At 31.5% G+C, this 17,762-nt stretch overlaps 1 protein-coding gene across 1 annotated transcript; it reads left to right on the forward strand.

Annotated features, from left to right (window-relative positions):
* The first annotated feature begins 12,454 nt into the window (after window positions 1-12,454).
* Window positions 12,455-15,125, forward strand: LOC131853616 (uncharacterized). Its single transcript, XM_059204568.1, has 3 exons — window positions 12,455-12,640; window positions 13,507-13,906; window positions 14,075-15,125. Exons 2-3 carry the CDS (start codon window positions 13,631-13,633, stop codon window positions 14,258-14,260), a joined length of 462 nt encoding a protein of 153 aa, XP_059060551.1. The 5' UTR covers window positions 12,455-12,640; window positions 13,507-13,630; the 3' UTR covers window positions 14,261-15,125.
* Window positions 15,126-17,762: the final 2,637 nt, after the last annotated feature.

The raw sequence follows: 17,762 nt of genomic DNA on the forward strand, positions 1-17,762 counted from the left end.
TGGACTAAACTACTAAGGGGATGCACTGCATGAATAGCTTTGTTGTGATCCAGTCTGCCTCACTGCAAACACCCCACGTACCTTGGGGAGCATTTATCATCAGTTCTGGCTTCATCGTTTTATGAGGAAATAGCATCATTGGTAGCATGTAGTACCCAAATGAACTGAAACTAAACACTACAGTGATAGTAGCTCCCTTTTTAGATAATTTTATATTTACTTTTAGGAACTATGGATACCCCAGTCTTAACTGTGTTATATATTCTGTCAGGAGAATTTTTCTTGAGGTCGAGGGTTTAGCCTAACAAATTAAAAATCTATCTACAGCTATTTAATTAAGTCCTGCAGCTCTTGCCGCTTAAGTGTTGTCCGGTTTTCTAATTGAAATTTCGGGGTGCCATTTGTCTGCTCTGACCAACTCACCCTACTGGTTTTCCGCACGTAGGTACATCCCATTCTTCAAAAATACAAAATTAGACTCGAATGGGGCAAGATCGGGTATCGCATATACCATCTTGCCCCTTCGGGTATTAATTTTATAAAAAAAATAATAAAAAATAGGAATAATAAATTTAAGCGGTCGAAATATTCTCGCCTTACTTTATGCTTTTTTAGCAATAACAGCAATAACAGCAACCACTCATCAATTTAATATTTTTTTCATGTATATAACAACAATTGAAAACAATAAGTAAACTGGTCAAAACTAGTTTTTTCGCTCAAACATCTAAACGCGACGTCTCACTACGGTGGTTCTCAGGAGACCGAGGGGGTCAAGTAATAGCTTATCACTGGTATTATTGTTTTGACTGAAGTTCATTTGGTTTTCTCTGTAAGGGGGGTACCCCGTCTTACCTCGCTTCCCCGTCTTGCCCCACCCTCCCCTACAGATTTTATTTATTATCAAAAATTTTTGGGGCATTTTGTTTGGGGGGAATCAAGACGGTCATCTGTCAACACTGACCGTCAGACCAGCACGAGCGCCCAATGATCTCGCGTCCACATCGTAGCGAATTGCGTCAGCAAATATAAATATTTTTAGAACTACAGATATCGCTGTTACCCCTTGACTCTGACTTGGGGGATAATGTAAGCACAAGCTTTTCTAATTAATTAATTAGATAGGTACTATTATTAATAGGCATTATAGCCGCTGTACTAGGTACTTACTTCATGATATCACTCCACAGACTCTGTATCCAATAATTACACGATTTCATCAGGAATAAATAGATTTTTTCGTTTAATTTCAACTTTTAGAATGCTTATTTTTTGTAATTACATTTATATTGAGTACGTACATTATTATGTCATGTCCGTTACATCAAGGCGTGTAAATAAATAGGTGTTTATTCAATTATACCCCCATAATCAATTATTCTTGTACAGTTAGGTTTATCTTTTTTTTATATCCATCAAAAAGGTACTGACTACTCTTTAAAAAAAATCCGCATAACGTTCATTTGGATTCATCGTGACTTTTATTTGATTCATAATTTATTGTATTTGTATAATGTTTGACATTGGTTATTTACCTCACCGAACCCGTTATCACATTATTATTGTAGTAGATATTTCTAGAAACCTATGTTGATGTGTATCTTAGAACACTTACTTAGAACTTCAAGATTCCGACTTTCTGTTACTACTACTTGTTATTGACTGTTGTTATTGTTGTTAATTACTGTAATAAATTAAACAATTCATAATAATATACTTGCTGTTTCGTCTGCTTTTTGAACATGTCTGCAATCTATATCGATTCTCGTGATATATTCAAGTCACGGCTCATCATTTAGTCGTGAAAAGCTAGATTGACGGATGAGATAAGCAGTGAAATAATAGGATTTGGAGACGTAGCATCTTAGTCCTTCGGAATAGCAACGCACGAGTGGTATCAAGGGAGTTACATGATGTCGTGTTGTCAGTCACGCTGTTTATGTATATATAGGCAATGGTTACCAATTGAGAGGTGCCCCTTGCATTGTCAGTAATGTGGGCTAACAACCTCATTACATGCCAGGTTGATCACTACGCGGTTCATGATGAAATTCCTGGTGAATTTGTCAGAATGAGTTAACTTGTAAGTAGTTGTTAGTTGTAAGTTGAGTTAACTATGTTCATCTCATGCATGAGGCCAGATTTCTAGTTTCTTTCTCCTCTACTAGTGCCCGGATACCGAATTCTTCAGACGGGTGAACCATTCCATTATCATCCCTTAAAAAAATATTACTAATTAGCATCAGGTAGGCCATGAGCTTGATTGCAAATTCAATTACATAAAAAACAATCTCCATGAAATAGAAATACGTTTTTCCTATTTTGCAGGCTACTACAGAGAGAGACACGAGCATATTGGATAAAAAAGATAACACAGAACACGTTTATTTTTAACATAGACAAAGTAAAGTACCTGTCCATATTTAAAAGCTGTCATTTATTCTTATTTTAGGTGAAATATAGCCTTGACTTTGAATATAAATAGTATACAGTTACTTAAAGTTCTTTATAAAAGATCAAGTTCTTGGCTCTTGAACAATTATCATTCATCGTTACAAGATTATCAACTCGTTATTGACCTTAACATTTGTTTACTCTTACCTCTTTTATTACATTTTTAATCGGTTAATTTATACGTCCGTATTTATCATTACATTACTAAGTGAACCAAAAACTTTGTACCCCTTACTACGAAAATGAGTATGGAATGTATTTAAAAATTATAGCATTCTGAACTCCTCTAGAGTGCAGAATGTTATATTTTAAAATTTTGCATAATAAATACATTAAATCCATAAAAAAGAACTTTACACATATTACCGTGTATTTGAAACACACACCTGCATATATATACTCTTTCGTTTATTGCTAAAGTGTTTGGTCAAATTGAGAATAGAAATATACTTTAAAATTATTTATCTTTAGTCTTGGACAATAGAACCTTAATACTGTTCAAACTTTTAATTTAAATTAGTTATGGCCGAATTTCGATCACTGAGCTACCACTACTTATGTTAAACGCTTCTTCTTTTCGCATACTGGAAAAACAAGGTTGTATATGAACTTTTTAGAGCATATAAGCAAGCTGTACCTACAGAATAGAGCAATTTACACTGTACCAATAATAACACAGTATAATTTTTGTAATAACTTTTTTACATCGCCGGTTTTTCTCTTTTTGTTACTCCAATTAGGCGGTTGATCTGTGAAATATAATTTATTACTGATATATATTTTTTACCTAATGGTAATCCATTAATAAAATTGATTTTTAATTGAATATTAATCGATTTTCTCCGTTATCGATTGTTTTTTCACATCCCTCTAATGGTCAATCAATAACCACATTAACTTGGTTTGTTTATGTAATATTATGTTATCTGTGGTAATACATAACGTGTCACATGCTCAATATTTTAATATTGCTAAATTCGTAAGAACTACCAATAAAGTTCATTGTGGATATACTGAGGAAATATGAATACATACTTACCGATATCTCTTAATAATATGTAAGATATAGAAATAAAGACGTACCTAATAAATAAAATAATTATTATTGTATGTATTAAAATCTTTAACTATATTTTAAACCTATTGGAATCGATATCGGAAATCATCTCACTGTATTCGACAGTCAGTATGACCCTTGACAACTATTCTAGTTTAATCCGGATTGTACTCCTTCTGCATAGTAATAGGGTTGATAATTTCAATACATAATGAATTTAGATAAACCAACACCAAAGTAATATAATTATAAACTAAAGATTAACATTTTAATTTATTGAATATTTTATGAGATAAATGGATGGGTCTATTTTGTTCTATTTATTTGATAGACTTAAAATTGTGAGTTCGATTGCATAAGGAATAATCAAAATGTTATTGGCCAAGGTAAACCCAACATAAAAATACTCCTTTTTGAAAAATGTAGAGAAATATTCAATCCCTATATACAATATTCAACTTCTAAATGACTAGACGATATAATAGACACTCACGTAAAAACCCTATGACTAACAATTATAATAATAAATAAATAAATAATGCTGGACAATTTAGACAAAATAGAACTTGTGTTGTGGGTACTAAACAACCGATATAAATGCTTAGATATTTCTTTTTAAACACAAATGTTTGCACCGTGAGAGGAATCAAACTCGCGACTATCGGAAGTAAAACGGTGTGTTAAATTCAAATTCAAAATTCATTTATTCATGAAGGACATTTTAGCCGCTTATGAACGTTAAATATTTTATATTATATTTTTTTCACTACCGTTCGTTTTCTTTGCAATACAACAGGAAAAATATATATACTATTATATACACACTATAGCATACTATTTGCAACCCGTGACTTTGACTGCGTGAGTTAGTATAAAAATGAAAAGACTTTAAAAAACTTTTTAATAAATCGCCTTTCAAATACTATAAAGTGAACATGAAATTGAAATACGTAGAAAAATATTTTTGTAAAAAATTACTAGTGAACTAGTATGCTGTGAGTTTGTCTAGGGTATATAAGTGCACCAAATTTCATTTACATTTATATGATTGGTAGATTGGGCGTGATTGACAGATTGTTGAACAATTTAAATAGAAGAAACAATGTTTCGTCGGGACCATGCTCAAATAAATGGGTATGCAATAAGGTCAAAATATATTTTTAGTTCTAAATATTTATAACTAAAAAGATTTAATGACCTAAAAGTTTGTTATAAAAGTACAATAGAAGATTAATTATTTCAGGCATATATTAATTTTGTAAATATATCCTTTCGCAATGCCATACATTAATATTTAAAATGTTGAGAACACAGATTATTAATTTTCAATTGAAGTAATTTGTATGAGGAACTCGATACTTTACTAATTTGAGTCTTTCTTTCTTTTTTTTTGTATTAATATTTGTTGAGTATTATTAATAAAAATATATACATTCATTATGATTACTAATAAAAATATTTATATACCAAGCGACGCTGCCACATCTATCTACCTCACATGAACTAATCCGTACAGTCAACAAACGTGTAAAATAATATTGTATAATTTAGTAAGAGCACTGGGCAATATCAATGTAGTTTAATTAGTATTACATTAACGAGACGCATCTGGTTATTATCTGTCACCTAATGATTCTATTTGAGAAAACTTGTTTGAACCACTTTTATATTAAAAATAATGGCTATTCACATTATTACCGGTCTTGTTAATCTTTATCAGCTACGAAATTTAAAAATTGCCCATCGAATCACTCATATCTCTATCACACAGACAAACATTGTGAAATTGTAATTTGTAGATAATTTCATTCAGGCTGTTTGATATGAATATTCAGCGACGTTCGGGTTGTGATAACCTTCGTAGTCTACGAAGACCTTGCTTAAGCTAGTTTCTTATCATGACGCCTAACAATCCAATTGCGACCAATTATTGTGGGTATTAATTGGTTTAATGACTTTCTTGGTTCAACGTAATTCATGGCGTCACCTTAAGGTCAAATGGATTTGATCGCTAAGACGCAAATGCTTACACGTATTCTTATACTTGTTTATAGAATTTTATTGTACATTATATTATATGTCTTGGGTTATTATTGTGACATCATGGTATAGTTACAATACAAACATTTTAATTATTTGTTTTCAGAAAACAATTATTAACCGAGCGCGCAATGACTGACGTCTTTTGCTACTGATGACGGTGTACCTACGTAAGAGTTGTTGGGGAAAATATTCAATTGTTAGGGTAGAGCGGTACGATCATATTGATTTACGATATTGTTTTTAAACAGCTCTTCAAATAGCTCTATTGCATTGCCTGCGTGAATTGAAGAAAAAGTATAAGTAAACAAACTTAGATTCCATTCAAATCTGCCCAGTCATTTAACAGTGATTAAATTATATATTATAATTTAATTTAATATTATTCATTTATTTCTTCTCACAAACATGGATGGCAACAATACATATAGTATTAATATAATTCACTGCTTAAATTTATTATTAAGTGAGTTCATTTATTTTAAGCAACAAACATCAATGGGAGGAGAGATTTAACTTCATTCTCAATCTATCTTCGTCCAGCGTACACCATTATCGCAGACAAATGCCATTCCACAAAAATAACACTGATAAAACAAGTATATATCAAAAACCTCCAAACGTGCAATAGAATTTAATTTCAATAAAGAAAATACTACAATACAATGTACTGAAGCAGTTTTTTTTAATGGATGACTATTGAATGGGCGAAATGGTACTGACATGGTACACCGCTAACAATGGAGTTAATGATTCATATTATTAACAATCGTCTTCCCCCTGTAAAAAGTAGTTTGTGTGAGTATCTCAGACTCCTCTATTACATCTGTCAAGTACCATCGGTTATAGAGTGAAATTACGGGATAAGAAGTATGATATAGAATGGCAACGCATAAGTAGTGTCATGGGCGTCGTATGATAAAGCCCGATTCATGTAAATAAGTGACGGTTACCAATTTTCATTAGGTATACCGTCAGCTTAATTGGTATTCTATTATACTTAAAATAAAAAAAAAACTAATTGCTATGACCAGTGTAAAGTAGGCCAGCTATAAGTAGATACTATCAGCGTTAAAGTAATAGCATTGAAACCATATTAATTGTTTTTAGGCTTAATGATTAGGTATATAGGCTCAGAAGTTCTATTTAAGAATATAAAACTTTGCTAACGTTTGTTGAAATTTCTTTGTCGTCAAAAGATGCATTTGCACATTTTCTGTTGTTAACATGCGTAGGTATATTCCAGAGAATTACTTACCCAACTAACAACGATCGAACACAGGTTGTTTACCATTCATTTGGACTTTAACCTAGTTAGGTATTACGTTAAATGATAAGTCAAAAAATTGTTTATTATTCAATTTTTGTTGACATGAAATCGATAAAATATCGTACGTTTTGTCTGGCTATCTGTTCATAAAATATATAGGTACTTTCAATGGCTTCGTGCATCTGACCTGTAATATGTAGAAATAAATAATATATATTACACCAGAAAAAAAATCTGGCTACATAGAAATACAACGTACATTTCTATAGAATTATATTAATTAATGTCATCCACAACTAATGACGTCACAGGTTATAAAACCTGTAACGTCATTAGTTATGGATGATAACATTGTTGTAGGCATGATGAAGCCAAGCACGGATGTCCTTGTAAGATTAAGATTTTAGTACATACAAGATTCTGACCTACAAAAATTTAAGAGCCGTATCAAATCCGTCAAAGCTGTACCATAGAGTGAATCCAAAATAAATATTTAAGTCAGTATGTGAAAACTGGACATTGTGGTTAGTTCATATCTGCTTTGGTTAATGTATACCTAGATAGTAACTTAAAGTCTATTTTTGTATTATACTTGAGAGAAAATAGATTAAGTGCTCTCTCGCCTGATGGGACTCAGTGCTAGCAATTGAACAACTGAACAGTAAATGGGAGTACCATTTACTGACGATCCTCGACTGGCCCCCTCAAAACGATGATTTTAATTGCTTTGATAACATAGTCTATCTCAGGTGACTGTTTAAGAGATATAATAACACCAGTACAACAGAAAACTTATATTTTATATACTTACTTATAAAGATAATAAGTTCTGTCAAGTCATCATAAGTTACGATGTGACCATGATAATAATTAAGTGATTATTAATGATGTCGTGACTGAGTTTATCAACTTATTTAACACTAGGTATGTCTATTATCATTATAACAATTATAATACATACGTGACATTTTTTTTATTTGTATGGATAATTTAAAGTTACTTCTTGTAAACGACATTCTGGATTATGCTCCCTATTACAGCATATAGTATGTAATAATTATTCTATGGTTTTACACCAATTCAGCACATTTTTAATATTTATTATCTTTTTTTAATTCAGTTGGACTTGAATGTTTTGTTTTGTGCCCCAGGTCAATACCAATACTGATAATAGACATACTTACTAGTCTGCAGGTCAATCCAACATTTTCATTTCTAAAACCTTTGCGGTAAATATACAGTTGTAACAATGATAACTTTGTGTCAGTTTTTAGTGTATGTCATAATATGTATATAATAAGTTATATACATATCTTTAAACTTTACATTCTAGTCTTTTTAAATACTTATACACCAATACACTAAGCTTCATATCTACTAAAATCTACCTCTTTTTGCAATCGATAAAAAAAGCCGGCATTTATTTCGAATGTACAACCATTCATATAGCAAGGTACTTATCATCAAGGTATTTTAGGAAAGTGTCAACTTTAGTCACGTCATGTCAGTCTGACGATAGAGGGTGAATGTCAGCCTCCTAAGCGTGGAATCCAGGTTGCGACAGTATACGTCAAACAAGTTAGACAGTGAGATTTCCTGAAAAGCAATTGAGGTACGGATACAAATCCGGTACATTATACCTGATGCCGGCCTATTTTCTATTTATAACACAATGACGCATTACATTGTCATTTATTTTAAAAATACAGGAATCATTTATGGCCTCTGTTAATAATAGGATTGAAAATATTGGATATGGCCAATAATATAATATGGATGACAAATGCGAAAGTATGTCTGTCTGATTCTTACCGTTCTATGACTATACAGAAGAACATATGTTAATGACATTAGACGTGAAGATAGATTATATGTATATCGTGAAGGGCTATATTTTATCTTAAAACTGACGAAGTTGCCGGTGTGTAACAGCTAATAGAATAAATAAATAAACAGAGTTCTTTTTTATTCTGTAAGCTCATTTTTCCACTTCCATCATTTAATAAGAATAATATTTGTCTCAAAAACTAATACAATTGCTGCTTATTATAAAATTTAAAAATAATAGATATACGATAGATGCATAACGTCTATAACTCAGAGGTGGCAGTGATTCCACTCTCTCTATGTTTATTAGTAAATTAATACATACAATTTATATTACTTTAAATGTAACTACCAATTTTTATTTTTCTTGTCCTTTGTTATTACTTGTAGGTATATTTCAAGAAAACATGTGAACTCAATTGCTTACGCAAATACACCATTTAAGTTGATAAGAAGTAATTTGTGTACGAAAGGAAATAAAACTTTGCAATTTAATTATTACACTTAATTATGTATTTAATATGCATTGTTTCATGTAGGTACGACATATGGTTACCTCATGATATCTTGTGAATGTTGTTAGGAGTCAATAAATGCTATGATATGGCTTAGGACATATAGGACTTTATCGCATATGTCTATGAATGTCCATGTTGAAAAACTTAAATCTATAGGAAAGTTATATCAAAATCACCTATATATAAAGCAATAAGAAAAATTACAGGATATGTTTGCGAAACTACATAATTCTGTTTCATGCCCCGAAAGTATAGTAAGATTACAAATACTACTATAAAATTTAATTACAAAATTCGATATAGGCATAGGTATCTAATTTTAGAATGGTATCCTTTCGTGACTATTTTAAATTTAGTAACATCAATTAGGTATAAATGAATATGGACGCTTCTATAATACCTATTCCAATTCCATAGGTTTTTATTGTTTTAACTAACTGGTTAACACATTTTTATGATACTGGAATGGCAAAACTAACTGACTCATGGAAAGTCACAACCGTCGCCTACGGATATCAGCTCAGAGTCAAACATTACTCTTTTACTTTAATTTTGTACATTTTACCTCAGTGTCACGTATGTTGGTTAATAAGCTATTTTGTTCACAAACTGGAAAAGTGAAAAATGAAAGTAGGATAAATAAATTACTTTTTTCGCCATTTATTTATGTAGAGGTACGACATGAGGAACAACACAAATCAAACATATGGCGCCAAAGGTTCGCCCTGCTATTGTTGCTATTCCCGAGGACTAAAGCAATTAAAGTACATTACAGAAGTAACGTCTGAGTTGACTGTAATTTAAAAATTTTTAATAAGTTTTTTGGCCATTACTTTGTTCACACACACGTAAATTATAATCTTTAGCGGCGCCCCCCGTACGTGCTGTTAGAATCAATAAGATTGTAACACGAATTGAATCTTACATCACTATCCTGCCTATGATATGTTGGAAAATTAGAAGATGTAAGTGGTATCTTAATACAATGCGCAACAACAAAAACATTTTTCATCATTCTGTCTACTCATTTTATTGATATTTACCTTATATTTATATACGATGGAAAATTAGAAATATATATATTTCCCCATGTCAATCAACAATAACAATTAGAAACAAATACACGTAATACGAGTTCACTGAGTGACGCGACGACGTAATTTTTATCGATAACTCAAAGGGTTCGTTCACCGACTACGTCTTCGTAAAGTATCTACGTCACTAGAATCCATTCTTGATCGATCATACATGATTTTATCAATGATGTATTAAACAAACAAAACATCTAACGTATTCGTATCTGAAATGTTTTTACGAAAATGTTTATTGCGATAGTATACCCAAGCAAATAACATTTCCATTGATAATATAATTAAAATCCCCGGTCCATTTTTTTTTCGTAATATTTATAGTTACCTACACTTTCCTGGAATTTATTTTGCCGTATCGTTAATTTATGAGATGTATTAGATATCAAGAAATATTAATGAAGCAGAATCTGCATGCTTATATAAAGAAGGTTAATTTGGTATGATATATATATATATAATGAAATCTATAAATTCTCTCTGACATGTGTATATCTATGCACATAATTAGCTATATAGTGAATTAACCGAAAATACCGAACCGGAAACTGCAATATACAGCTTGGGCAAAGATCAGAGAGTACAGAGATAGTTTAAATCGTATCGCGTTGTAGATAAACCTGTTACTGGCAGCTTGACCAATGTATTTTTTATTCTTATCTCTACAAAATTACAAATAATAGTTTTAAAGAGTTGGTTGTTCTTTTTGTAAAATGTAAGTACCTACCTACAATGTACCTATAGTATAGTTTTAGAGAATCTGCCGTTAGACATTCAAATAAAATACTATAGTATGTATACCTATATAAATGACGTAACTAAATACCTAATGAGCATCACTATATTAATCAATAACTACATAGTTAATTAATAGATAGTGATCCTCATTAGGTATTCCATAGATGTTAATAAATTTTAATTAGCTGTAATATAAAGAATTAGGAATATAAAAATAATGTAGCACGTAGATATCTACATAGTTAAAGAAGACGGTAACATTGATGTAACGAGGTTCTAATATTGCATGTGTAAAATACCTACCAATTTCAAATAAACTATAGAACAATCTTTAGTGATAACTTTTAAGCATAATATACTGCAATAATATTAAAAAATTGCTGCAAAACAAAAATATTCAATTGACTTCACACTTAATATCGGCATGAAACATATTGTTTTACATTTAGGTACCTATCTACATTAAAACTTTGTAAAATATATATGTATATATAGACAGAACTTAAAATGAAATTGAACATTTCATAACTCTCCGGTACATCTAGTTACAGTAATTAGGTCACGAAACTCATGAATTCCAGTTTAATTCGAACTTTCTGATCAGTATTTCACCTCATTACTCGACTAAAACTTATGTTAAATTGTTTATGTAGGTAATGTGAATCACGTATAAATACCGGCAATTATTGTCATACTCATTTCAAGATTATTTTCCTTAAAAAATGGAATATAGGTAATTTTTCATTTTATAAGGAAACTATGCAATAAGTGGTTAATAGTCATCATTTAGATATATAACAAACACTTTTGTTCCGATGCGCAATGCATTTTCTAGATTACCCAGAAGCCACCTACATTATTCTCTAATAATATTATGTGTAAATATTATTATATTAGGTGAAAAACATTGCACCCATTCATAGAGTAGCTCTATGGATTATTTACTCATTCTCATCTTTTTGAAAATCTATACCTAGTTCAAGTTGAGTCGAAGAACTCTATTTTGGAATTTAATCACAATGTTGATTTCAATTCAATACAGTTTTGTACTATACTTTCGAAAAATAATTAATGACGTCTGAACGGAATATATTTATAACAATGTCAGATAGTTCTTTAATTGAACACGGAATATACAATTAATATACTACAGTTTATAAATGAAGTGTATACAAAGGTGCGAAACGGCATAATCCAACGTCATTCGGAATTAATTTTAGAGTAGACTGGCAGAACCCTATCCTCTTACAATAACCTAGCTGCACAGCGACATATTATTGGGGATGTGGACGGAGGCTCGGCCGAATGCGCACCAGCCCGCACGGTTTCGGCGGCAATTACGGCGCAGGCAAGATAACCGTCCGATTACATCAGCAAATTGTACCGAAACGCGGCGCGTGCGCGGCTGCTATATAAGCTTCGCCGCTACATACCGCTACTCATTCACTAATCGCTACTGATAGATGACAATACTCTAATTATTTCGTGGCAATGATCAACGCTCTCATGCATTTCTTTGAAACTGTTAATATAGAACAGAATAACAAACAGTGGTGGCACAGTGACAATTGGTGTGACAGTCATTCCCCAAGTTACGAATATCAACACAGATAGCCCAAGTTCAAGGATCTGGTACGTCAGCTAAAAGGTAAATATTATTTGTTATTCAAATGCATCTGCATAAACATAGTGACGTTTTGTGCATTCCATAATTTATTTTAACGCTTATATTTATGTATTAATTTAAGTGTATACCTACTTATAAATATCAATTAGGTGCTACATATTTAAAACAACTGTTTCCTCTTCCGTCTTCATTTTATATCAAAATATTTATTATAATATGTAATTTGTTTTAATTTCACTGTACCGGCAATATTCATATGAGTTTTCACTGAAATGGAAAAGGAACAGTAAGAAATGCTTTTATATATTCAAGCTTCTACTGGGTAGATACTTTCATAATTGCGGTATAATCTTAGCTCAGACGTAAACTGACGCCAGTTAATAGTATCATGTTTAATTTACAACGCTTCATTGCATTTAATAGGGCTAGCCACAGATACAGACTACGCAAGTACCACAGGTTTATATAAAAATTAAACGTGGCACCTTGATGTTATAAGAGTTATTTGATATGTGTAATCATTAGTAATCAATCTCAAAAATTACAATACCACAAATGTTGTTTTTATCAATACTCCAAATTTTCCAATATTATTTTAACTAGTAGTTTTAACATATAGTAGGAATGGCATTGAAATTTAATAACTACAATATATATTCGTATCAGTGAGGCAGTGCAAGATTCATATAGCAATAAAAGATAGGTTACCTTAGCTAGCTCTTTATATGTATATTGCATACATTTTTTAATAACAACAAGATGTTCATTTTCATTAATAGATTTAAAATGACAAGTGTATTCCATTTCACTCATAAATTTATCAACGAGACACACCCCTAGATTACATGACGTGAAAACACTAACGCGGTTTCGTAATCCCTTTACAGAGATACAAATATCACATCAGTCGCGCTGAACTTACCAGAAAGTAGAAACACGTCTGATAATACAGAACACCGGAAATTGAAAGTTATCAATATTTACTGAAGAAAGTTTTTATAAAGCAATACCATGACTACCATACAAGTTCCCCGTGAAGTAAGCCTGCCCGCCCTTCCGGCTCAGGAGCCTAACGACCTGGATATTGTGGCGCTTACAATGGCAGCACTGCGCTTCGTCAACCCATGGACCATCGAGACTAAATGGGTTGAGAAAATACAACCTGGTACGCCAGAAGCTAAAGATAGAGTTATTACTCTCGCAGAAGTTAGCTGTCACGACACTCCTCAAGATTGCTGGGTCGTAATATACGACCGAGTGTACGACATTACCACTTTCCTAGAAGAGGTCAGTTGAGAAATCATTATAAGCATTATGACAGATAGATAAAAGATACATTCTTTACTTTAACAAATTTAATACATATTTTTGTCAGACTGAAATATCTTTATATTATAATAATTATCTTTATTACTACATTTTAGATCTTTACTAATAGGCATTTCTCTATTCCAGCATCCGGGTGGCGCCGATATTATGCTGGAATACGCAGGTCAAGACGCAAGCACGGCTTTCAGGAGTTCAGGTCACACGCGCTCTGCCTCTAAAGCCCTCGACCGTTTCTTGGTCGGTGAGCTGCCGATGCACGAGAGGATGTACCGTCGCCCTAACGGCATACGACTTAGCGACATACCAGACTAATTTGAAAATTATTTTATACGCATATTATGGATTGAAATAATTTTATAATTGTACCTTAGTAGATAACTTAGCTGGATCCCCATTTAGTTACTGTAAATCTTATTCTGTTGCCCTCCTTGTCTATCAGTGGGGTGCTGCCAACCCTTGGTTTATGGAGATGTTAACCATTACCATACCTTTTTTTAAATTCAGGGCACATTAAATAAACGAGACATAGGTCTATAAAGACGTATTTGTGCAGACACTCTGATATTACATCTGTACTATCTGACGGTGTATGTAGACTTACTATTAACTAAATATAATGAAATAAGTTATTTATTATGCATTTAAAATACAGCTCTATTTATTTAACACTTAACTATTTATATTATATAGAGACACATAAGTAATAGAAACAATATGTAGACGTAATTTATTTAATAGGTGACCCTACTATATTTTTAATAAGTACATACATAGTTATTATGCAAAAGTTAATAAAATACTATTTATCAAACATGTCACTGTTTAATCAATAAGATATATACTGCACTAGTAACCAAGATGTTTATTAACCTCAGATGCAAATGTCAAGAACTTGATAAATAAGCACGTACACTTGAAATAATAATTTTATGTAGAGATGTTTTACAGGTAATGCGATACTGTAAAAATAAATAAACAATAAGCTGACTTTTGACAAATCAAAATCATATAAAAATAGTTGATTCTTATTAATGTTAATCGAGTCTTAACAAGAATAATTTTGGAGTAAATAAGGTATTTACCTTTCCTCGTTATTAACAGCTTCTAACATTATCCTAGATATAGATTATTTATTCATTTTTTATTTCTATAACATTTAGTTCTGAATAGACCGCCTTTTTAACTACAGTAGACCCCCGGTAGTCCGACAATCATTTTGCAGGGCAGTGTCGGACTATCGAATTTGTCGGATTATAGAGTACTGACTAAGACCCCTTATAGTCCGAATTTTTTTACAAAAGAGTACCTTGTAATCCGATAAATTATAGATCCAATAATGATTCTTTATGTTACATACATATACAGTGGACCCCCGGTTATCCGACAAACGTTTTGCAGGGCAGTGTCGGACCATCGTATTTGTCGGATTATAGAGTGCTGCTTAAGGGTCCTCTGCTTATAGTCCGGAATTTTTTACAAAAGAGTATCTTGTAATCCGACAAATTACAGATCCAGTGATAAGATTCTATGTTATATATGTATGTATGTATATGCACTCTGAAGTATATTGTCAAAGTAATATTCAATAACAAATAATAGACAATGTCGGATTACAAGGGACAGACAGGGGCCGGATTACCGCGGGTCCACTGTATTTGAATAATTTTTGATTTCATTAAGATACGAGCGCCAAAATTTATCCTACAGATTTTGGGTAAAGGGATAAAAATTGTAGATTAGATTTTTGTATTAAATTTATAGTTATAACTTCAACAGAATTCACTGAAGTTTTAGTGGCAATTTTTAATTCAGTATTATTAGAAAAAGAATTTCGTAAAATACTTCATTTCATTCACAGAATAAGTGTCATTACTATCTGGTAGACCTGATAGGTAAACCTGGCAGTAAATAAAATAGTAGTCTAATTCTCGTTTATAAGTAAATTAATTCAATGAGTGAAGTGTGAAATGAAATTGCTTCTTCAAACTAGTTTAATTATAAAAGTTCCTATTGTTATCTTTTATTTAAATAAAATATATATTCACTTGTACATACTATATGAATATTTTATTATCTGCACCCTAAATACAAATCCTAACATCGTTGAACCTCACCCCCGCAGTGTTATCAGTTAGTTCACGAATCGCTCACGTACGCAAACAGATATTAAATTAAATACAATTATCAATGTGCCCAACAATTGGCATTTCAAATCTAATATAAAAAAGTACGCTAAGATCGAAACCATCAGATGCTACCACAAGATGACAATATAGTTACCTACATACACACATTTAGTGTATGCGTAGACACCATAGTACTGCATAATCTCACGTACATTCTTATTCCGATACTGAATATATATATAAAATTCTCGTGTCGCGGAGTTTGATACCAACTGCTTAGAAACGGCTTTACCGATTTTTATACCCCTCAATGATAAGGGTGACCCACCCCAAAAAGTTTTAACTTCGTTGATAAAAATATTTTTTTATGATTCGGCATTAAAAATACATACATACAACCCTAAATTTACACCCCACTACTGTCAACCCCTATTTTTAATAGCGATTAAAAAAGTAAGTTTTAGTAAAAGTAAAGTAAAAGTTGCAAATGCCTTTTAAAGTACACTTTTTTTATGTTATACAATAAGTGATTTTTTTTATCATATTTTGAAAGAAAGAAATAATTAATTCCTAGTATATGAATGTAGTTTGTACCTATAGTTTAATAATCTAAACGGTTACATCATTCCAGGTCAATAGATAAAATACAAATGGAATTTAACAAGGCATTTATTCAATAAATAGGTACACAAACTTATAGAAATAAATATCAAAGTGACAGTCTTCTATTAATAATAACTCAAGTATATAATAGGTAATAAAGACTTCTTTTTTAAACTCAAGAATCATATGTATATGTATCGTATTTTTTTAATAATATAGGAATAAATCAATAATATTATTATAGGCCATACCATAACTACCTATTCCCATCACAAATGTTAAAGTGATACATAGACCTTATTAAACATAACGGACCACCATCATCGTGATTTTAATTATTTGATATTTTTAATGACCAAACCAGTGCCATATTTTTTACTGTTTCTAAATAGCTAATATAATTAAAATAATATGGGAATTAGTACTGACGGCTTTGGTAGATGGCGTACCGTGACGTCACAGTACGTAGATAGCCTCCGAAGAGAAGATATATGAGTCTTTATTATGGCATTTTTTTATCGTAAAACGATAATTGGTTGTGACTACATAATTATATGACTAGAAATAAAATTTTTATTCCAAATTATTTTACACTTAGCTTTCATTGATATTTGGAATGTATACTTTAATAATACAAGGGGGAAGGGAATTGTTAGCAGTGTGGACTGATAACCCTATTGCTAGCAATGAACCATGTCAAGATGACGTTCACGCGGTTCCCCCTGGAAATCATTGTGTTAAATTCCTGGTGAAATTATCACGATGTCCTAACTGCTCTGACCGCATGCTCATCCTATCATTCTCCAAAGGTGCCAGAGTAAATCGTTAGCGTAGGTGGTTGTACCATACCATTATCAAAAACATTAACTGTAATAATAAACACGAAAATAGGCCTAATATTTTCATTAAAATTGAACAATTTTAATTAAAAAATAAAGTAACTGATATGGACAACCAACAGATAAAAGGGTGGGGATTAACATCCCCACTTGTCCGATGTCATATAATGCAATTTAACAATTGCATTATATGACATCGGGCAAAGATTGTTGATAAACCCAATTTATAAAAAAAAAATTATACAC

The sequence above is a fragment of the Achroia grisella genome, unplaced genomic scaffold (genome assembly GCF_030625045.1).
Source record: "Achroia grisella isolate CSIRO2021 unplaced genomic scaffold, CSIRO_AGI_Agris_v1 utg903, whole genome shotgun sequence".
In the NCBI taxonomy this organism is placed as follows: Eukaryota; Metazoa; Arthropoda; class Insecta; order Lepidoptera; family Pyralidae; genus Achroia; species Achroia grisella.

Bases quoted from the DNA above. Each gene is read 5' to 3' on its own strand.
- LOC131853616 (XM_059204568.1), top strand. From the start codon at position 13,631: ATGACTACCATACAAGTTCCCCGTGAAGTAAGCCTGCCCGCCCTTCCG. The intron at 13,907-14,074 runs GTCAGTTGAGAA...TCTCTATTCCAG, and splicing joins TTACCACTTTCCTAGAAGAG to CATCCGGGTGGCGCCGATAT.